The sequence below is a fragment of the Bufo gargarizans genome, chromosome 4, assembly GCF_014858855.1.
Source record: "Bufo gargarizans isolate SCDJY-AF-19 chromosome 4, ASM1485885v1, whole genome shotgun sequence".
Lineage (NCBI taxonomy): Eukaryota > Metazoa > Chordata > Amphibia > Anura > Bufonidae > Bufo > Bufo gargarizans.
The window spans coordinates 204,631,711-204,655,091 of NC_058083.1; the positions used below are offsets into that span (position 1 = coordinate 204,631,711).

The window sequence follows — 23,381 nt, forward strand, 5'->3', positions numbered from 1 at the left end:
ACACATTTATTGGTGCAAATTCATCTAATATTAATGTCATGTCAAGGTCTAAAACCTAAGCTTGTTAGATCAGATGGTGCACGTCAAAAATAACATGAAAAGCCAATGTCCCTACTATTGGGAATAGAGTATGGAGATGTGCACTTCTTCTCTGCATTATGTAACTGGTGTTTGATCATTTACTGATTTTTCATTAGCTGAAGGAAGACGAGCCCATAGTGTCACCAGACTAGTACTGGGATCCAGAACTGCTACGTATGGGTCTGAGAAAGAAAAATACATCAGTGGAAAGTGCTCCTTTACTGGCATTTTCACTATGTATACAAACAACATAAATCCGGACATGCAGCCTTTAGTAACTATTTGCACTCCCCTCATGAAATGACAAACCTTGAACATCTTTTCTAAGGACTATGTGTTGTTCTATTCCTCTATTATTCCAACTAGAAGTGTATGAATAGATTGTGCAAGAACAACTGGTAACAGTCTCGCAGTAATGGCAGTGTCAGACTGTGCTTGGCATACTCCTTTGAAAGGAGTATGGTAGCACCCAGCTGACAATTTGTTTATACATTTAATGTGGGAATAACAGAGGAACTGAATAACACAGAGTTAAGAGAAATGCTGCAGAATTGTTATGTTCAAGTAGTTACTAAAACAGGCATGTCAGGAGTGGCGATAGTTAAGGTCTGTATTTTCTATTGTATTTGTTTCAATTACAAAATTATAAATTGCAGGAATTTACATAAATCTCTATTTCAATTTTAAAGTTAGGAAAGGAGTATAGTATTGGCAAAATAAAAAACAAGGTCTGAGCAGGTAGGTCTCCTAAATAATGATAAAGGAGGGTTAGTCACTGAAGATAAGGAAAAGGCAGAGTTACTAAATTGATTTATCAGCTCTGTATATACAAAAGAAAAGAAAGGAGTTGATATATGTGGTGCTGGGGCTGTTAGTACATCCAGTCATATACTTAATTGGATAACTGTAGATATTCAAAAAAGGATCTAGGTCCTCCACAGGTAATTATAGACCAGTTAGTTTAACTTCTATTGTGGGAAAATGTTTGAAGGACTCTTAAGGGACTGTATACAGGAGTATGTGACTGTAAAAAATACTATAAGTGATAACCAACATGGGTTTACCAAGGACAGAAGTTGTCAGACTAACCTGATTTGTTTTTATGAGGAGGTGAGTAGTATCCTGGACAGAGGGGCGGCTGTGGATGTAGCGTTTCTGGATTTTGCAAAGGCTTTTGATACTGTCCATCAGACGTTTAATAGGTAAAGTAAAGTCTATAGGCTTGGAAAGTATAGTTTGTAATTGGATTGAAAACTGGCTGAAGGACCGTGTCCAGAGAGTTGTGGTCAATGATTCCTATTCAGAATGGTCCCGGGTTATAAGTGGTGTACCCCAAGGTTCAGTGCTGGGCTCTCTATTATTTTATTAAGAATATCGAGGACGGGATTAAATAGCACTATATGTATTTTTGCAGATGACACTAAGCTGTGTAGTACTGTACAGTCTATGGAAGATGTCCATAAACTACAAGCTGACTTGAACACTGAGTGATTGGGCAAAAACTTGGGAAATGAGGTTCAATGTGGAAAAATGTAAAGTTCTGCATCTTGGTAGTAATAATCTCCAAGCTTCATATGTCATAGGTGATGTAACACTTGGAGAGTCACATATAGAGAAGGATGTGGGTGTCCTTGTAGATGGTAGATTAAATAACAGCATACAATGTCAATCAGCTGCTTCTAAGGCCTCCATGGACTCGCGGGGCAGGGATGTAATATTACCACTTTACAAAGCGTTGGTGCGGCCTCATCTGGAATTTGCAGTTCAGTTCTGGGCACCAGTCCATAGAAAGGACACTCTGCAGATGGAAAAAGTACAGAGGAGAGCGACTAAACTGATAAGGGGCATTCAATTAAAAGAATTGAATTTATTTAGTCTTGAGAAGAGACGTCTAAGGGGGGACATGATTACCCTATACAAGTATATAAATGGGCCATACAAAAGGCCCTCAAAAGACAAGGGGGCACTGCCTCCGACTGGAGAAGAAAAAGTTCAGTCTCCATAAGAGTCAAAGCTTCTTCACTGTAGGAACTGTGAATCTGTGGAATAGACTTCCTCAGGACGTGGTCACAGCAGGAACAGTGGAAAGTTCTAAAAAGGGTTTAGATGAATTCTTAAAAGTAAACAACATTAATGCTAATGAAAACTTGTAGAAATCTGAGTCTCACTTCCTTCTGGGATTCGCGTCCCCACCTATCACTTGGTTGAACTTGATGGACGGTCCGTGCCCGTATTGCGACCCACAAACAATAGGCCCGCAAATATATGGGCATCAGCCGTGTGCACTGTGTCACAGTTGTGGACCATTCACTTGAATGGGTCCGCCATCTGGAAGAAACGGTGCAGAATGGAGGCACAGATTGGAAGCCCACTGAAGCACTACGGAGTATATCACGTAGACATATGGTAAGATAGCAGCTGTTATGGGACCTAACAACTAAGGCTGGGACCACATACTGTACATCAGCTTTGTCTGCCCTTTTTTTTGGGAGCTGGACACAACTATAAGATCGATATGTGCGCATAGTGCACAGGTCTGGTAAAGACTGAGAGCGGCCAGACAGAAAAATGTAGCGTTTTTCTGTCCAGCGCTATTTTACACGCGGGATCACAACTATGAGTTCTGACTTGGATGTATGTGAAGCGGTCCCAAGGAGGCTTATCTTCACACAGAGGTAAAGTGCAATCAGAGGGGACTACATGATTAAAATGGGTGTTGGAAAATTGAAAGGGGGCCTTTCCATAATGTACTGGATGCATCCCTACAGCATGCTCTCTGTTCCTTTTCTGCAACATTCCTTTTTGTGTTATTTCTGTGTTGTGACATCACTGTATTATCCCTGTACTGCGATATCAGTATGTGACATCACAATGTATTCTTCCATGTACTGTGGAGTCCCTCTGTTCATGGTGATGTCTGTATACACGTTATTCCCATGCTAGGATATAATTGTTTACATTATCCCTGTACTGTGACATCACTGGCTCATGTAGAGCTCTTATCTCTGATCTCCTGACCTCATAATAAAATATTTGCCCAAGAATTTCATTGACTATGGAATAATAGGCATTTCTAAGCATTACTGATAATCACACAATGGTATGTAGTTTTCAAAGACTATGTTCAGACGTGTTAGATTAAATTACTTAAAGGGGTTGTGTCACTTCAGCAAATGGCATTTATCATGTAGAGAAAGTTAATACAAGACACTTAGGCCCTTTTTACACGGGCGAGATTTCTGCGCAGGTGCAATGCGTGAGGTGAACGCATTGCACCCGCACTGAATCCGGACCCATTCATTTCTATGGGGCTGTGCACATGAGCAGTGATTTTCACGCATCACTTGTGCGTTGCGTGAAAATTGCAGCATGCTCCTCTTTGTGCGTTTTCCACGCAACACAGGCCCTATAGAAGTAAATGGGGCTCCGTGAAAATCGCAAGCAAGTGCGGATGCAGTGCGATTTTCACGCACGGTTGCTAGGAGACGATCGGGATGGGGACCGGATCTTTATTATTTTCCCTTATAACATGGTTAAAAGGGAAAATAATAGCATTCTTAATACAGAATGCATAGTACAATAGGGCTGGAGGGGTTAAAAGAATAAAAAATAATTTGAGCAAGTGGATTAAGGTGAGTTAAATACATTTTTAACCCCTCCAGCCCTATTGTACTATGCATTCTGTATTAAGAATGCTATTATTTTCCCCTATAACCATGTTATAAGGGAAAATGATAAAATCTACACAACACCTAACCCAAACCTGAACTTCTGTGAAGAAGTCTGGGTTCGGGCACCAAACATGCCGATTTTTCTCACGCACGTGCAAAACGCATTACAATGTTTTGCACTCGTGCCGAAAAATTGCGCATTTTCCTGAAACGCACCCGCATCTTATCCGGGCCAAAAACATGACGCCCGTGTGAAAGAGGCCTTACTAATGGATTGCGATTGTCCATATTGCCTCCTTTGCTGGCTAGACGAATTTTCCATCACATTTTACACTTCTTGTTTCCATGGTTATGACCACCCTGCAATCCGTCAGTGGTGGCCGATTGCAAACTACAGCAAAAAACGCCAGCCTTTCTAATGGCCAGGAGCATAGGTGTGCATATAGGCTGGCGCTTTTTCCTATAGTATGCAAACATGGCAACTGCTGCAGGATTGCAGGGTGGTCTGTAACCATGGAAACGGGCAGTGTATAAAGGAGTCAATATGGACAATCACAATACATTAGTAAGTGCATTGTATTAACTTTCTCTACACGATAAATGCCATTTGCTGGTACACACCATAATGACTTGCCCAAGTATCTGGTATTTGAAGAATACTATTTGCTTCTCTATCTGAACTGCTCGATATAGATAGACCTAGCTATTCTAACAGATGCATTTTGCTATACTGTGTTCACATGCATCAGTTGCATTGAGCAGGAAATGACAGATAGAAAAGTTATGCATTTTGTTCACCTGTCTGATATGTAGCGTCAGAAAGAACCACAGCATGCAATTCTTCTCTGTTCAGCTCGAGAACACATCTGGAGGCAAAACTGATCGCCACCATCACTGAATTGCACACCACGTTTTTTATCTGGCCGAATCCCAGCATATATGCTGGAACAGCCTGCTGGATGTCTCCTAACGCTGGCTTAAAGGGACACTGACAGCCCCAATTAGCATATTTAGGTATATATACGTGAGTACAGGTCTTATAAAGTTTATTAAAATGATCTAAGTATCCCCCCTGTCCACCTTATAAGTACCAAAATATAAAGTTATATAACCTGCTTGTCCGGTCACCAATCTGCCCAAGGGGCAGCGTTTCATCACAAAATGCGCCCAGCCAGCCGCTCCCAACTGCCAGTCTGAAGCGCCGCCCAGCTCATCAATATTCACTTAGCTGGGCGGCGGCTACAACTCTCCGGACTCAAGTGCTGCAGCCTCTGCTTTATGCGCATGCGCCGGGCACTTGAGTCGGGAGAGTTGTAGCCGCCGCCCAGCGAAGTGAATATTGATGAGCTGGGCGGGGCTTCAGAACGGCAGTTAGGAGCGGCTGGCTGGGCGCATTTTGTTATGAAACGCCGCCCCTTGGGCAGATTGGTGACCGGACAAGCAGGTTATATAACTTTATATTTTGGTACTTATAAGGTGGACAGGGGGGGATACTTAGATCATTTTAATAGACTTTATAAGACCTGTACTCACGTATATATACCTAAATATGCTAATTGGGGCTGTCAGTGTCCCTTTAAAGTAGCCTTAGTGGTCACCTTAACTGGTGTAGTTGGGAAAAACATTTTTCACTATAATCTGAATGATGGACCTACAATATTTGACCTAAAAGCAGTTCTGGAATGGAACAGAGGTTCAGCTCTTAGTACAACTATCAATATTTTAGTGTACATGTCTGGTGATTGTGGTCCTTCACAACCATTTGACTAGAACATGAAAAAATTTAAGACCCAACCCAGTTCACTCTATTCGACATTGCAAAAATCAAACTTATGTGACAAGAATAGTAATACAGGTTCCTTCACATGTGCCACTAGATGTAAGGCAACAGATGAGATGCTGGCATATTTAATATCCAAGTCATGTCTCAAGGCCTATTTAAAGAGTTCAACATTGACTTACAGGATAGCTGCCTTACATCTGGTGGCATTAGAGGCAGAGCTTGTTAGGAGCTCATTTGCATCCCTTTCTTCCCAGAATTCCAGAGGAGCATGAATGGCCTATAAGTCTCCTTACTCTGATTGAGGCGCTCTCCTTAAGAAGAGATGGTACCCACAAAATTCTAACCTAGGCCTCTCACTCAGTTAAGCCAGTACTCTCTGCACTGCACCGATGAGGAGCAATAACCCCGAAACAGCTGTCTGCAGATAAGGTGCTGGCGTATTTACTATTCAGGAAAGGGCGGATTGAGAACTTAAAGTGGCCCCAAGTTGTCAAGTCTGAACTGACAGAAGCTGGGGCAACAAAAGGAACCAGGACCAACACAAGCCACAAGCAGGCAGGACAACAGATGTATGTGGGGCTAGCAATACCATAGTACAGCACAAAAAACCGCCCCAGCTAAACCAAATACCACAGTGCAGTTTCAAAAACTGTCCCATGACCATAAGGATGGTAATACAGTTGAATTCAGGAGGGACCTGTGGCTGCTGGCCAAGAGCTCATGTACCTGGTACTCCTATCATTAAATTTATGCTGTGAGCATCAGATCATTATGTACCTGGCCAGCGTCTGTGAAGAGGGCTTAGGTGGCCCCGTAGGCATTAGCCCACAGGGAAATTTTCCTGTAGGGTATATGGCCAATCCGCCCCTGTATTCAAGTCATGTTTCAAAGAAAACTTAAAAGAGTCAAACACTGGCTTTTAGCAGTGTTCCTCAACTCCAGTCCTCAGGGCCCACCGGCTGGTCATGATTTGAGAATATCCCACAGAATAAATACCTGTGTTAAATCCTGATGCATGACCTGCAGGTGAGCCCCGAGGACTGAAGTTGAGGAACACTGACTTATAGGATATTGCCTTACATCTGGTGGCATCAGAGGCAGAGCTTGATTAGAAATCCTAAATCAAAAGATCTCATGAGGATAAACTCTGGAATACTAAATGTGCATTTTTTTTATTCATCACCCCATATCATTTCCAAATTAATATAAATATTGCACGCTTTTTCTGTCTCTACAGATTTTTATTTTTAGGGATAATATGGACAGGGTACAAAAAAGCAGCACATTCCTGTCAATTAGTCAAAACTTGTGTCAACTCTTCTTTATGCATGCTAAGGAAAGAAGAAATAATGCTTCCAGAATATGGCATGCCAGCTTGCAGAAAGACAAGTGTCATGCCAGGGAGGATAACCAATTAAGAGACATTAAATATAGCAGAAATGCTAAGTAAAATTAATAAACGCTACGCCAATTTCCTTAATTAAATACTATAATTCAAATGTCCTAATTCTTCAGAATTTATATTGTCCTAACAATGTCACTGCTATGCCCAATTACATATGAATGATTTCTAATTAGACTTCTATTGTTTGGGTAATGCAGAACCATCTGGCAGACACAGTACAAATTGCACTTTCTTTCCACAAAGTTATGCAACCGAACAGTTGGTCTGAATTTTAAGCTAGTATGGTTTTTCTTGGAAAGTAAGTTTAATTTGTACTTCCTAAGCTCATCACATACACATCTAATAAGAACCAGCCTGTTGTAATGCAGTGTATTATAGCTCACCTGCAATAAAAGGACTTGGTTCACTGACAAATCACATGCAATCTACTATGAGTACATACATAAGCAGAAAAATATTCTTTTATATAAAAGCTAAGTAATACGCAACACAAGGAAAAATAGAGAATCCTCTTTGATATTTGTTTCCATGGATAACAAAGTTTTACAAACATCCGATTTGTGATTCATCCATCGTAACAAACAATTTTATAGTCAATGAAAATATAAAGAGTGATTACATGCAGCAATTTTCCATTGCGTGGAAATTGTTCTTTTTGTACTTTGATTGCAGACAGGAATTTGGAAGCCTTTCCTACCTGTGCTGAACAGAATTCCTGAGAGATCACCATGATATTATCATTGATTGAAAATAATCGCTTTAGGTAAATTACACACAACTGCCATAGACTAGGGTGGAAATCTGGCCAAGGACCTTATATAGGTCTTGGCCAAAATAGGATTGTGCCAAGTGCCATTTCATGTGACCAGCCCAAACCCTGCGGTGCAGACCAGCTAAGTATGATCACCACAGGCTCGAATTGGCCAACAGGGGAGTAGGTGAATTCCCCAGTGGACCCCTGACAAAGTTGGGCCTCCTCCCCCAGCACAGCATTTTAACCAGCCTATATCCCTGTAAAAACTGGGTAGATTATTTAAAAACTACCTACTTTACTATTATAGATGCATCAGGTTGCTGAGATGACTGCTAGATACAGAAGCAGGCCAACCCGTATCCTCTTTCCCCATGAACCTGCTTTAAGTTGTTGCATAGACCCTGCTACGTGAGCAGGTCGTATGTGCATCTACAGTAGTACAATAGTGGGCTCCCAGAATTAATTTTACTGGTGGGCCCTAGGCACCCCAGTCTGACACTGCATCACCACCATGGGTTGACCACTCTGTGAGGTCTGATAGAATGTCGAATAACATTAAAGGATCAATCATGCACTATATAGGATACACAAATAAGGGGCCCCTGTACTCTGCTAACCATGCCTCAATGTGAAGTATGTAAATCCAATAACTTTTTACATCGGCTCATACTGTAGTTTACCTATTTTATAGTAAAATTGTAGATGATGAATAGAAGATGTAAAAAGGCCAGACTGCAGATTTTCATCCTGGCATTAGACTTGGGAGAGTCAATGTAAAAATCCCATGCTAAGCATTTCTTCATATGCATTAGGATAACTGGACAAAATATCCCTGGAAAAGTTTACAAAGCATAAAAATCACACATTTACGGATACACAGGGAATTAGAAAATGCTGGTCCATGAGCTTCCTTCGACATGAGTCATACTGGGTTCTGTTTCCATCAGTCACATAAGGAGAAGAGATAACAGAAGTGTCCAGCGCCTCTACGCTTCCTGTGCAGATTCTGTATCTCCCGCTTAGGCGCTGGGAACTCACACATGCTGCTACTTTTTTGGAACATGTTCAAATATGATCTTTAAATTTAAATACATATGTTCTGTGTATTAGGAAACATCGGCTTTAAAAAGTTATTAGATTCAAAGACTATAACATATTCAATCTACATTGAACCTTTATTCATAGCATGAATCCTTCCCTCCATCTCATTGGGCATGTCACTAGACAATTTGTAATGTGCGTTTTTCTTTTTCAGGAGTTTTTAAAGATGAGCCTATGAGAAAATGCCTAAACAAAATGCCAAATCCAGAGAATGCTGTATTTGGAGAAAAATGCTTTGGACCCTAAAACATACTAAAAGTGCTGAAAAATAGAAACATTATTTTTCCTACAAATGCTGTGTGTCAAACCACCTGAACTGAAATGATAGCTTTACCAGTGGACAACACTGAAAACCCACGATGATGGGATGATTTTTTTCTCTCCTGCACTGACATACGTACTAAGGAATTCTGCCACCAGGAAATTCACTGATAAGGGTACTTTTGCGCTTGCGGCAGATGATTCCGGCAGGTAGTTCCGTCGCCGTCAAAACGTGAGCATGCCCAGACCGCAAAAAAACTGATCAGTTTTGCTGCAACACTCGGGCCGGATCTGGAATTAATGTATATTAATGGGGAAAAAAATGCCGGATCCGGCATCCCGCCAAGTGTTCCGGAATTTTGGATGGAGATAAAACCGCAGCATGTTGCGGTATTATCTCCGTCCTGAAAAGGCAAAAAGACTGAACTGAAGACATCCTGAACGGACTGGTCTTCATTCTGAATGCATTAGGATAAAACTGATCAGTTCTTTTCCGGTATTGAGCCCCTAGGACGGAACTCAATGCCGGAAAAGAAAAACGCTAGTGTGAAAGTACCCTTACCCAGGTACAATTCCTTGTAGGGTTAGATCAGCTAAACGTAATGATAATTTTTACTTAGCAATCTATTACTTCATTCTGGAGGGGTAAAAAATACTTCTAATCCATATGCAAATGAGCAGTTAAGTGCACTGAGGGCGGACCCACGCCACTCTCTGTACCCTTGTTCGTCCTGCTTGCTCTGCCAGCCCCTCTCTTCTCTTCTTCATTGACAACGTCAGGTTCCTGCATAGTCATCCTATCAGGAAGCAAAGGGAGGGTCTGTCAGAGGAAGTAGGAGGAGAAAAGCGCACAAAGTACCTTGGGCCTGCCTTCAGTGCACTTACCTGCTCATTTGCATATGTATTAAAAGAGCCAGAATGAAGCAACTAATGGATAAGTGAAAGGTATCTTTACACTCAGCTAAGGGTACTTTCACACTTGCGTTGTTTGATTCCGGCAGGCAGTACCATTGCCTTAACGGCCTGCCTGATCAGGCAAACTGTATGCAGACAGGAAGGACGGATCCGGCATTCCGGTATTTTGAATGCCGGATCCGGCACTAATACATTCCTTCGGAAAAAAATGCCGGATCCGGCATTCAGGCAAGTCTTCAGTTTTTTTCGCCGGAGATAAAACCGTAGCATGCTACGGTTTTCTCTTTTGCCTGATCAGTCAAAATGACTGAACTGAAGACATCCTGATGCATCCTGAGCGGATTACTCTCTATTCAGAATGCATGGGGATATGCCTGATCAGTTCTTTTCCGGTATAGAGCCCCTGTAACGGAACTCTATGCCGGAAAAGAAAAACGATAGTGTGAAAGTAGCCTAAGCTAGCCCTACAAGGCATTGTGCCTGGTTTAACAGTGAATTTCCTGGTAACCGACTGCCAACCAAAGGTGTCCATACATATTCAATAGCTGCCAGCTGAATGCTAGTTTGACTCACAGTGGTCTCTCCTGACTCTCGCTATACACATACACACTTGGCTCCAGTATTATCTTGGTGAAGAGACCGTATAATGCGCTGGTAATTAGTATCTAAAGTTACTGAAACTTTACATTACACCGCCCAAAGTGACCCTTCATCACTTCTATACTCCCAAAGTGCATGATAATGGACCAGAGAATGATGCTCTAGCAGAGGGCATACACGGTCTTCTGAGGTGCTGTGATAAGGCTCATTTGTGGAGGAGCGGTACAAGGAACTCTATTATCCGTTTCAGGTTGCTCTATGAAGCGCCGTTTCTGTTTTTCAGTACAGTTTTAAATGTTAGAGTTTTGCCAACTGTGTACGCCATATTTATCTAAAAAACAATATTGGATTTACAATAGCGACTTTGAAAGAGAACACAATAATCCTATAATTTGCAGACTTTCCTTGGCATTTGATAGTCATCCAAAGCTGTGCCATTAAATGGACTATCATAAGTACTGCCATGGTCCATATGGTAGGATAATTGCCTCCTGTATTTCAGTTCCACTGCTCATTCCCTGTTTTTGGATCAATTCCATAGCCTGGACAGTAAAAAAACGCTATTATTGATGGATGAAGTATTCCATATAAATATAGCTGGAGGAGAATGAGTCATGAGTTAGCCCCAGAGGTGTCAGGATGAACCAGCAATGTAAATGATAGAAGAATTTATCTTTTACAAACAAAACAAAAAATAATTTGAAATATGGAAAAGAAATTTGGCCACTGTGATGTTCCATTGGAAAATGTCCTGCTTTGATTTTGTTATCCTTACATGCCAGTGAAGTTAATCCCAGTAATGTGTATTTACAAGAGGTGTGGAATGGGCAAGTCTACAACATGTTCTAGCGCTGGTACTTACTCAGCACTCAATACCATGTAGTTACTGACAGGCCCAAATTATTTTATGAATGTATTGCCAGCAGCCAAAACTGAGGTTGGCAACAAGGGAAAACGCCCAGTAACTCTGTAAAGTCTATCATTCTTTGGCGGCTAAACATATAATATGTGCTGGTATCCAAGTGGGCCAGGTACAGTGTCCTGCACTACCCAGCCATTAAAAATTAAAATTAAAAATGCACAATATACTCCCCTATAGCACTATGCCCAGCCATTGTTCATTTATAACACCTCTAACTACACAAATAATTCTCTTTGCTTATAGTCCCCAAATTATTTCAAGAGGCTTAACTTCCTTAAAGCATACCTAACATTTCATCAAACATCAAAGCATTAATCAATAGCACAGCGTGTGTATAGTACATGAGGAATGACATTATTTCTGGCCACTATATTTCTATTTGCCATTTTTAGCAGTTTTCCCCTGTGTACTGTACGCAGAATGTTTACTTTGCAGTTCTTCTAGATCTGGTCGTTGGAGACTAGCTCCCATCCACTGCACATGCACACAAAAAGCAGAGGAGAATCTGCTTCCTAACTTTATCACACTCACTCAGAAGCAGCCCCATGATCATGGAGGATAATACACGGTAGTAATTACTTGTATGGTTGGAAATAAAGCACTTAAGACATTATATCTCAGGCCATGTAACTGCAGCAATCTGTTTGTCTATGTTTCTCATTCAGCTCCTGCTCATTCCTCCCTCTCCCCTCTCCACAGACTTGCACTGACAAGTGTAATATGATCCTCCTGAGCTGCTCTGTCCTGGACGGGTTTAAGACAAAGTTGTTAGCAAGTGTGGAAAGGGGGGGGGGGGGGTTGCTAGAGAGAGGTAAACAGCTGATAACATTGAGAACGACATTTCTCAATGATAAGACATGTTACAAAGTTGCATTCTGATGAACAATTGATTTCTGCAAAGTTGTGTGAAAAGTTAGTGACCATTTGAGGACCGAGAGATTTTCTATTTTTGCCTTTTTGTTTTTTACTCCCTACCCTCTCAGAGCCATAACTTTTTATTTTTCTGTTCACATAGCCATATGAGGGCTTGTTATGTTCCTTTGGAGCTCTGCCGCCAGCAGGGCTCCACAGAAACATCACTGTGACTGCCACAGCAACTAAACGGCTCCCTCAATCTCAGCACAACTGACCATGGCATTTGAGGGGTTATGAGCGAAACCTATCACAGACATTGCCTCTGGTGTCTGCTGTTTAAAACTCAGTAAGTGCAAAAATATGCCTATGACTTCATATTCCAAAATGAATGGCACACAAACAAAGCTAAGTCTGAAAGTACTTGAAGTAGCAAAGAGAAAGCCTTTGAACATAGATTTTTTATTAGAAATTTTCCCATGACAGCAGTGTATATTTTAGTTGATATAACAGATATTCCCTTGAGAAAGCAGGGAATTTGTCAACAAGAACTTAAAGACCCCTGTTTCTGCCCAGTAACCAGTACAGAGAATTCAGGCTACTGAACTCTGACTGCACAGGATGTACCCTGAGCTGACTCATAACTCCAACATAAAAATGCATCATCCTAGGAACCAGCAGGAACAAGGGTCATTGAAATGGCAATGAAGCAGCTGGGAAGCCCCTTTCAAATTCACACCATGTGTATGTAAGCCAAGAGAGAATAGTAAACTAAGCTGCTAACAATTAAATGGTCAGGTACACTGATCAGCCAAAGGGGTTGTCCTGGCTGTATCCATTAATGACCTATCCTCAGAATAGGTCATCTATATCAGATCTGCGGGGATCCAACGCCCAGCATCCCCCGCCGATCAGTTGTATGAGAAAACGGAACGTGCAGTGCCCACTTCGTGCACCCTCTCCTTAAACAGCTAATCGGCAGGGGTGCCGGGTGTCGGACTGAGGATAGGTCATCGATAGAAAAAAAAACAAGACAACCTCTTTAAATTCACCTGCCAAATATTGTGTATACATACTTGTGCTACCAAAACATCTCTGCACCCCTCAAGGCATGGACTCCAGAAAACATCGGAAGGTGTCAAGCATGTGCATCAATGAGATCTGGGCATCCATGACTCGGTTGTCAGTACATGAACTGTTCTTTGAACCACCATTACCACTTTTGGTAGTTACTGACCACTGCATACTGGAAATCCCACAGGACCAGCCATTCTGGAGACCTAGTCATCACAATATACACTCTCTGGCTAAGTGCTGGGACCTTCTGTATACAGTATGTGCTGTATATATTGATTCTTGTCTCTCCGCATGCACCACGCAGGCAGCGGAGTGCTGAACACTACATACCAGTGATTAAGCCATTACAACCTGGCCCTTGTTAAAGTTGCTTGAACCACATCAGCTTCAAGAACTGACTGTTCAATTGCTGCCTAATATAGCTCACCCCTTGCCATTATTACAAGATAAATCAGTTCTATTCCCTTCACCTATCAGTTGTTTTAACGTTAGGACTGATAATTTTACATGATATGGAAATTTTTGTCTTGTAAACTTGTATAAGCTTTTATATTACAGCAGGCTAAATAAGTCTCTCCAAAACACACACCTTTGAGAAAACAACCTTTTTTCTTCACTATATTTCTGTAAAAAAAAACTTTAAATTCAGTTCCATCAGAACTACACAGCATATGGATCCATTCTAGTAGATGGTGCAATCCTCATGCCAGTTTTTCTCCGCATAACTTTGAGTGCACTTTATTGGATGCAAATAGGTCCCACCGCTACGGCAGGGTATACCTGTCTAGAATTCTGCTGATGTTTCCTGTTGAAGGACAGCAGGGAGACTCCCTGGCTCATCAGGCTGCCAAATGACCCCACCACAAATGTTGGATTCAGATGAGTATATTCAGCTTAATCATTAGAATTTTTCTGTGACCTTTGGATGATAGTAAATACTAGGAGAGACTACATTGGTATCTTTCTAGCTTCAGAGTGATCAACATGTGACTTTACAATGCCCTTTTAGTTGAGACCTCTTTCGTGGATGTATTATATTACGTTACAAGCCAGTACGCAGATTCAGCATAGTCTCATTCAAATCTCAAGGTGAAAGTATAAGGGTACTTTCACACTAGCATTTTTGTTTTCTGGTATCAAGTTCCGTCACAGGAGCTCAATACCGGAAAAAAACAGAACAGTTTTATCCTAATGCATTCTGAATGGAGAGCAATCTGTTCAGGGTGCATCTGTTCAGTCCCTCTTACGTTTTTTGGATAGAGAATATACCGCAGCATGCTGCAGTTTTCTCTCCGGCCAAAAATACTGAACACTTGAGGGAATGCCGGATCCTGCATTAATTTCTATTGAAATGTATTAGTGCCCGATCCGGCATTAAGTGTTCCGGCAAAACAGATGACACCGGAGAGACGGATCTGGTATTTCAATGCATTTGTCAGATGGATCCGCATCCGGATCCGTCTGACAAATGCCATCAGTTTGCGTCCAGATTTCCGGATCCGGCAGGCAGTTCCGGCGACGGTACTGCCTGCCGGAATCCTCTGCCGCAAGTGTGAAAGTACCCTTAATGAGAAATAACTCAGATCAGGTTTTAAGCAGCAAAGATCTCAAGAAGAACAGTCTCATTTTACTATTTAAAATGACTTGTCTTTTTTCTTTTAAATATATCCCAGTGGTTATTTTTAAGCTGGTCTTTAAAAGACGACGTTGAAGCTTGATTAAAGAGCAGATGTCCTATGAGCTACCACCCACGCTATGGCTGGCCTTAAGGGACACTGTGGCTTTAGAGGGACATGGACAATGAGAGACTGTCTGCTCAATAGTGGTACACTACTGCCATAGGCCTAGTTCACATGTCCGTATGTTGCTCAGTGATTTCCATCAATGATTGTGAGCCAAAACCAGGTGTGTGTCTAAACACAGAACAAGTACAAAAATGTCCCTTACACCTCATCTCTGTGTAGGTTCCACTCCTGGTTTTGGCTCACAATCACTCATCAAACACGGACATGTCAACTAGACCCAAGTGTTCCATCTAGTATCTCAATGCACTTGATGCCAACTTTATAAAAAAAACTTTTATATAGGAAAGTAAAAACATATTTACTGACAAAATAGATAACGCACTGTGATAGAAATGTCAGATTGCTGCAAAACTCGGCACGGTGTTACGTCTCAGGCAGACATGTAAAAGGTTTCAGGTGTAAAAGTGCTTCTCCTGCTGCCCTATATAAAGGCTCTCAGAGGCTATTCTTGTAGTGCACCTTCTGTTGAGAAATGGTTGACTACTAACATGCCTTTTGGGGCAGGAATACTCCGCCGCCCCTCGCGGCGGCCGCACCAAGCCGGGTGGACGGGTGGGGGGTGAGGGGGCGGGGCGGAGGGGGGTTGGGTTTATGGTTTTTTTTTTTTTCTTGTGTGTTTTTTTTTTTGGGTTGTGGATCCCATGCCTATGTACTGGTATTAGAGCTGACTCCTCTGGTCACAGATTGTTTTGTTGTATGTGTCCGATATATGGCATGGAGACGATACACTGTCTAATGTGCGCTATTATATTATATCTGATTGGAAATTTGCTTTTATATTGTCTGTAAAATAAAAATACAAAAAAAAAAAAAAAACATGCCTTTATGAGGCACTCGAAGACATTTTGACCAGTTGATAGACTTTGACAGAGGTTGCATCATTGGACTGAGAGAAGCAGGATGGTTATTGTAATGAATTGCCCTCCATCTAGGCCGTTCAGACGTAGCTGTTAGGAGTATGTTTGAAGCAGTGGTTACTAATGGCAAACAGGCTCGACGGCCCAAACAGACCACCAGTAGAGAGAATCATTTGATATGACGACAAGTACGAGCAGCTCCCACAGTTTTGTTGTCCACCATCGAGACACAGGTGACCCCTTCATTACACACCCGTCTATACCTAGTTCATTTCCAGGTGATTACCAGAAGGACATTTGGTGCCACAGCACATATTACATGTCCTACCATTGATAGCCAGCCACCGTTGCCGTCATTTGCAGCGGTGTCATGAATGAGAAACCTGGATTGCTACAGACTGGAATCATACAGTCTTATTAGACACATCCAGGTTCTGTAAACTATCGGGTTTGAGTGTAGAGGCCTCATGGTGAGTGCTTCAATCCTGCCTTTGCTGTGGAGAGACACACTGCTCCAACTGCTGGTGTGATCATCTGGGGAGTCATCGAATATGACAGTGGGTCACCCCTACTAGTGATACGAGGGGTAATAACAGCTCAGCCATATGTGTAGGACGTCCTGGGGCCACAAGTGTTACCTCTCATGGTAGGGCTTCCAATTGGCATTTTCCAGAAGAATTATGCTCACCTAGCAAGGGTTTCCCAGGAATGTCTGCCAGATCACAACTCTTCCATGGCTGCCTGGTCACCAGATTCATCGCCAATCCAGCATTTATGGCACCAGTTGGGACACCAGCTTCTGCAACCTACCAGTGTGCATGATCTACAGGTCCTGCTGTATCATCTGTGGGCAAATGTGCTGCAGGATACCACACAGAACCTGTATGCCGCCATGCCCAACCATATCTTATCTTGTATCCAGGCTAGAGGCGGCTGAACAGGGTCCTAGAGCCGCCTTTTCTTTTGTACAGTTTTTCCCAATAAACACATCCTTTCACTCTAATATTGTTATCACTTTCATTCGATTCCTTCTTCTCAATGAGTGTACGTCTAAAGAGTACATTTTAGATAAACAAACCTTTCTGACAAAAGGTGCAATAAGGGTCCATTCACACGTCCGTTGTTTCTTTCCTGATCTGTTCAGTTTTTTTTTGCGGAACAGATCTGGACCAGTTGCGTACCCATTCATTTTCAATGGGTCCTGAAAAAAAAAAAAAAAAAAAAAATGGACAGCACACGTTTCCGTTGTTCCGTATGTCCGAAAAAATATAAAACTTGTCCTATTATTATCCGCAAAATCGGATCCTTGTACAATACAAAGTCAATGGATCCGCAAAAAACGGATGACTTACGGAAACATTTTCAGGAACAACGGATCCGCAAAAAACGGACCGAAATTCGGGATATAGAAAAATACTGACGTGTGAATGGACCCTAACAAAGTATGAAATGTTGGCTGTCTGTGATTTGGAGATAAGTTGTCCAGAAAAAAGAAAAGTTTTGGTAGGCAATCCTGGCTACGTAGCAACATCACCACTTAAAAAACACTGAACGCAAATGCTGACAAAACTGACTCAACTTGCCTGCGAAACGGTGCGAGTTTTACTGAACGCATCCTGACAGAATCCGTATCGTTCATAGGAAGCAGAGCAAGAGCCATATAAAGTCTTTACACAGATGCTGCAGGGGACCCAGAGAATATGGTGACTCTGGCACAGGGGACAATGGAGGGAAACTGCTGCAGCCAGGTAAACAAAGAAACAAAAAACGGAGAAGTAGCGCTGGATCTAATAGGTAAAAAATGCTGCTTTTATTATTTCATGGTATTTCCCATCATTGCCTGTTTTTTTTTTTTTTTTATGGACAACCCCTTTAGGCCTCATCCAGATTTTTGTTTTTCAATTACATGCATTTTCTATGGGCAGCACACATACACATTGATTTGAATGCGTCTGTTCACACATCATTTTTTTTATTTTTTATTTTATTTACTGTGGGTCAGTAAAAAAAAAAATCACGGAGACATGCGCTACTTTGGTCCGTGATGTGGACCAAACACGCCCATTGAAGTCGATGGGTTCGTGAAAATAACGGACACAACACGGATTGATTGGCATCCGTGTTGCGTCTATTTTTCACTGAAGACTGATAGGAGCTGAGCAGCCTCCAAGGATTATGGTTGACACGTTAGGGGGGTAAAAAAATGGACACGTGGACCAAAAGCGGATCCTTCATGGATGAAATGAGGAAGCTTTTTTTCATGGATGTCAAACTCTAATCTAATCTAATGATATGGTAAAGCCGGCAGCAGCAAATGTTTGTTTCTATGTTGTCAAGTAGTAAAATAAAGATGTGGAAAATTCTAAAAGGTCAAAGAAAAGTGTAAATGATGCCCTTTTATCCGGAAAATGGCACATCTGCATAACCAAACAAGAGCTGGCACCACAGTGGGACAAATATAACTTGCCCGAAGGAAAACAATGTAATAATGTAATATGATAATTCACATCCATGGAAACTTTCTATTCCCATTTCTGCTAATATGTATATGAACATTATGTTTTAATGTCATAACCTGAAAATATTTTCAATTTGTAGTTAAAATCTGTATATATCTAGTCTACCTGCCCAGGCTCCTCTACCTACAGAGTAATTATCAAGATATTCAACAATCAGCCATAACATTAAAGCCACCTGTCTATGACCGTGTACTTGGTCTGCAACAAGTGTGGCTAATTTCACACTCGCGTTTTTTGAGGATTCGTCCAGATAATACAACCGTCTGCATCCATTCAGAACGGATCCGATTGTATTATCTGTAACACAGCCATGACGGATCCATCATGAACTCCATTGAAAGTCAACGGGGGACGGATCAGTTTTCTATTGTGCCAGATTGTATCAGTGAAAACGGATCCGTCCCCATTGACTTACATTGTGTGCCAGGACGGATACGTTTGTCTCAGTTTCGTCAGACGGACATGTCTGCAGGCAGCGTTTTGGTGTCCACCTCCAGAGCGGAATGGTGACTGAAAGGAGCCAAACTGATGCATTCTGAGCGGATCCTTATCCATTCAGAATGTATTAGGGCAAAACTGATCCGTTTTGGACCACTTGCGAGAGCCCTGAACGGATCTCACCAACGGAAAGCCAAAACGCCAGTGTGAAAGCAATACATGCATGAAGGCACACTGCCAGCGCATCACACTGCCACCACCAGCTTGCCTTTTGCCCATAGTGCATCTGAGTGACATCTCATTCCCAAGGTAAGTGATGTCACAAGCAACCGGCTGTCCAAATGATGTAAAAGAAAACGCGATTCATCAGACTACGCCACCTTTTCCATTGGGCTTTAGCCCAGATCCGATGCTCATTTTAAGTAGTGGATATCAGCATGGGCTTCGACAACTCCATAGACAGAAAGCTGACACCATTCTATCATAGCCATCATTAAAGGACATCTGTCAGCAGATTTGTACCTATGACACAGGCTGAGGGTACTTTCACACTAGCGGCAGGACGGAACCGACACTCGGGACCCCCGCCGATCAGCTGTTTGAGAAGGCAGCGGCGCTCCAGCAGCGCTGCAGCCTTCTCACTGTTTACCGCAGGCCCAGTGACGTCACGACTAGTATCAACTAGCATGGGGCAGGGCTAAGCCCTGTTCACTTGAATGGAGCTTAGCCCCGCCCAGGCCAGTTGATACAAGTTGTGATGTCACTGGGCCTGCGGTAAACAGTGAGAAGGCTGCAGCGCTGCTGCCTTCTCAAACAGCTGATCGGCGGGGGTCCGGGGTGTCGGACCCCCGCCGATCAGAAGCTGATGATCTATCAAGACTGATAGATCATTAGTTAAAACAAAATGCAGAACCCCTTTAAGTAGAGGCTTGTGCCTCCTAATAAATTTGGAGCATTCTGCACCGACGGACTTTGTAATAATACTGGCAATTGTAACACCAGTCATAAAGTGGTAATCCAACCCCTTTAATGACCCCCAAATGCCCGGGCACCTCACATAGATTATACTTACCCCGTTCCCCAGTACCCGAGTTGATCCTGGTCCCCACACGGCCGCCGCTGAATCTCCCTGTTGCACAGGTCAATACATCCTGTGACGGGGGAGGCAGCCAATAGCAGGCCGCGGTGGGGGAAGATCATTGTCAGGAGATGCAACGGTGGTTGTGCGGGGACCAGGAGCGACGGTAAGTATAATCTATATGGAGGTGCCCGGACATGGGGGGTAGGCAGCATTATAGGGGTTGGATAACCCCTTTAAGGTCCCTTTAGATGGGACAATTCAGCAGGCTATTGTCGGAAAGGAAGCGATCTCCTCCACAGTATTGGGAGGAGCGATCACTAATTCCATTGCTCATTCCCATACAGGCTTGTTGTTCACACAGCAAACAAGGATTTAGGTGTCTGCACAAACAATTACATTATGTGACGAACTAGCTTTTTGCTCGTTCATCAGGTAATCGGCACCTTTACACTGCCAGATAATCACCGACGAGCATTCCTATGAACGCTCGTTAGCAATTATCTGGTGGATTCTTGGCCCATGTTTCACACAAGCGAGTTCAATGCACTGAACTCACAGCGTGTCCGCGAGAGCTCCCGTAGCACCGATAGGATTACGTGGGGGTGGGGGGGCAATCAGTGACTTTGATGACTTTTTCGGACGCATGAAAAAAAAAAAAAAAAAAAAAAAAAAAAAAAAAGGAACAACAACTTACATCTCCTCATAACCAGTCTTCTACTATGACGGAATGCAATATGGAATGCCTCTTATAGGGTACATGCACATTAGCAGGATTGCGCGGGGATGAGCCACACCGCAGGTCATGTACATTGTATTCTATGAAATGAGGGTTTTGACCTACAGTGTGGATTTTAAAATCCGCAGCATGTCAATTTATTTTATTTTTCTCCATTCACTTCAATGGGGAGAGTAAAACCCGCATGCAGAAAACCAGCACCAAATCCGCACCAACTGATGCGGATTGACTACATGGAATTCCCTGCAAATTTCAATGCGGATTGTCCGCACATAAATCCTGAACGTGTGCATTTACCCATAGTCCTCATAGAATTCCGTTATAGTCCATGGTAGTGAAATCCATGACGGGATTCTTAGGTAACCCGAACCTGCACGCCAAACTTGAAAAACACAAGTTCGCTCAACACCGCTTACAATGGTATTTGGTGCCAGCATGTGCATTTTTCGATAAAAATACAACCGGATCCGGTCTGAACGGACGCCGCCGGTCGTATTTTTAAAACGGATGTGTTTGGCTGCGGTTTTGAGATCCTCTGACAGATCTCAAAACCGGAGAGGATAACGCAAATGTGATGGTAGCGTAATACAGCGGTTTCTAATATTTCCTGGATGCATTAATCAGGTGAGGTCCATCCATCACTATACCCGGCAGTACAGGCAGCCTTACCTTGAAGTACGCCCTCTGCAGGAAGTTGTAGGGAATCCTCCTGTAGAACTCGCTCTTGATGTCCTCGCTGACTCTGTGCCTGGACGGTGCCCCCAGGATGCCCTCCTCGCACTGCCGCACACAGGCTGCCCGCTGGAGCACGGCAGTGGCAAAGTGTAGGTCCCAGAGGGTGGAGGTGAGCTGGAAGGGGAACCTCTGCGCACAGCCCAGCGTGCAGCTGATCTTAGTCAGCCTGCACTGGGAGAAGCTGCTGAGAGCCAGCTCCATGTAGTGAACCACCTGGTGGAAGTCATTCCTGTAGTAGGCGTCTATCCCATCAGCATAGAGCAGGTCATAAGGGTCCAGAGCGTGGACGAAGGAGTGCAGGAAGGAGAGCAGCAGGGGCAGGCACAGCGGCTTGTAGTGCATGTCTGCTCGGGGCCCTTTAAGAAGGGGTCTGCGCTTCTCCTGAGAGGACCATGTGCAGCTCCGACTGACTCTCACCCGGCAGCCGGCTCACTTAAAGCGACACGCACTGCTTTAGGAGGAGTCCACAGCAGCCGCGCAGCACCTCTCCCACAGGCTCAGGCGTCTGAACAGTTGCCAGCCTAGGAATGCGGGAGACATGCTTATTTCCCTGCCTACCCTCTGATCAGAGTCTGTGATGCGAAGTCCTGTGTCATAGGTGAAGTCCTATGTAATATGTGTGTGATGTGAAGTCCTATGTAATATGTGATGTGAAGTCCTATGTAATATGTGATGTGAAGTCCTATGTAATATGTGATGTGAAGTCCTATGTAATATGTGAAGTCCTATGTAATATGTGTGTGATGTGAAGTCCTATGTAATATGTGAAGTCCTATGTAATGTGTGTGAGATGTGAAGTCCTATGTAATATGTGAGATGTGAAGTCCTAACTAAGTAATTACAGGGGCCCATACCCCTCGCCCAAGTATTCTGAGTCCAGCACTAATCCCACTTTCTTCTGTCTTCAGAATCATCAGGTACTAAAGTTTATAAATCCCTATAAGAGCCCCTTCACTTTTTATTTATTTATTTATTTATTTATTTTTTAATAGTGGTAAATATACTTTTTCTTTGCACTTTTTGCAGTGTTTCCTTTTTATTTATTTATTTTTGTTACTGTTTAAGGGCTCGTGCTCACGACTAGGGATGAGCTTAGCGAACTTTGGATGCTACATCCGAAGTTGTTTCAGTATGAACTGTATTTTAAAGAGGACCTTTCATGTTTCTAAGTTTAGATAAATACCAGTACTTGCGGGTTGCCCACCGCTGATGCTGCCACCCTGCCTGTTTTAAAAAAAAAAATATTGATCCTACGCCCCGCTGTGTCTCCATGTAGTTTTCCTGCTCAGTTTGTAAATACAGAGTATCAGTACAGGGAGGAGGAGACGCCAGGGTTTCTCACTGGGCGTCTCCTTCTCGCTGGCTGTGACGTTCTACTCTGTGATTGGATCGTGGCACAGCCAGGGAGAAGGAGACGCCCATTGAGAAACCCTGGCGTCTCCTCCTCCCTGTACCGATACTCACTATTAACATACTGAGCTGGAAAACTACAGGGGGCACAGCGTGGCATCGGAGTCATATTTAAAGAAAAACAGACAGGGTGGCAGCATCAGGGGGAAAGGGGCTGGGGGTACTCCGCAAGTACAGGTATTTAATCTAGATTTTTTTTTAAAAAGCATAAAAGGTCCTCTTTAATGCTGTACGGAGATTCCGAGGTACTAGTCGATACTGAAGCCAAGTTCGGATCCAAGTTTTAAAGTGGTTTTCTAGTCAAAGTTATTCTATGAAGTCTCGCGTTACTTTGCGAATAACTAACTTCGCCCCATTGGAGCCCATACATTCTAATAC

At 42.9% G+C, this 23,381-nt stretch overlaps 1 protein-coding gene and 1 long non-coding RNA gene across 2 annotated transcripts in view; one reads left to right on the plus strand and one right to left on the minus strand.

The window, feature by feature from the left end:
- The window catches only part of P3H2 (prolyl 3-hydroxylase 2), a 176,170-nt gene extending 154,092 nt beyond the window's left edge, over positions 1-22,078 (minus strand). Inside the window, exon 1 of the mRNA XM_044290120.1 lies at positions 21,528-22,078. Coding sequence (XP_044146055.1) covers positions 21,528-21,935 — 408 coding nt within the window. The 5' untranslated portion in view covers positions 21,936-22,078. The remainder of the gene's footprint in view (positions 1-21,527) is intronic.
- The window catches only part of LOC122934557, a 111,003-nt gene continuing 109,684 nt past the window's right edge, over positions 22,063-23,381 (plus strand). Inside the window, exon 1 of the long non-coding RNA XR_006388670.1 lies at positions 22,063-22,191. This is a non-coding gene — a long non-coding RNA (uncharacterized LOC122934557). The remainder of the gene's footprint in view (positions 22,192-23,381) is intronic.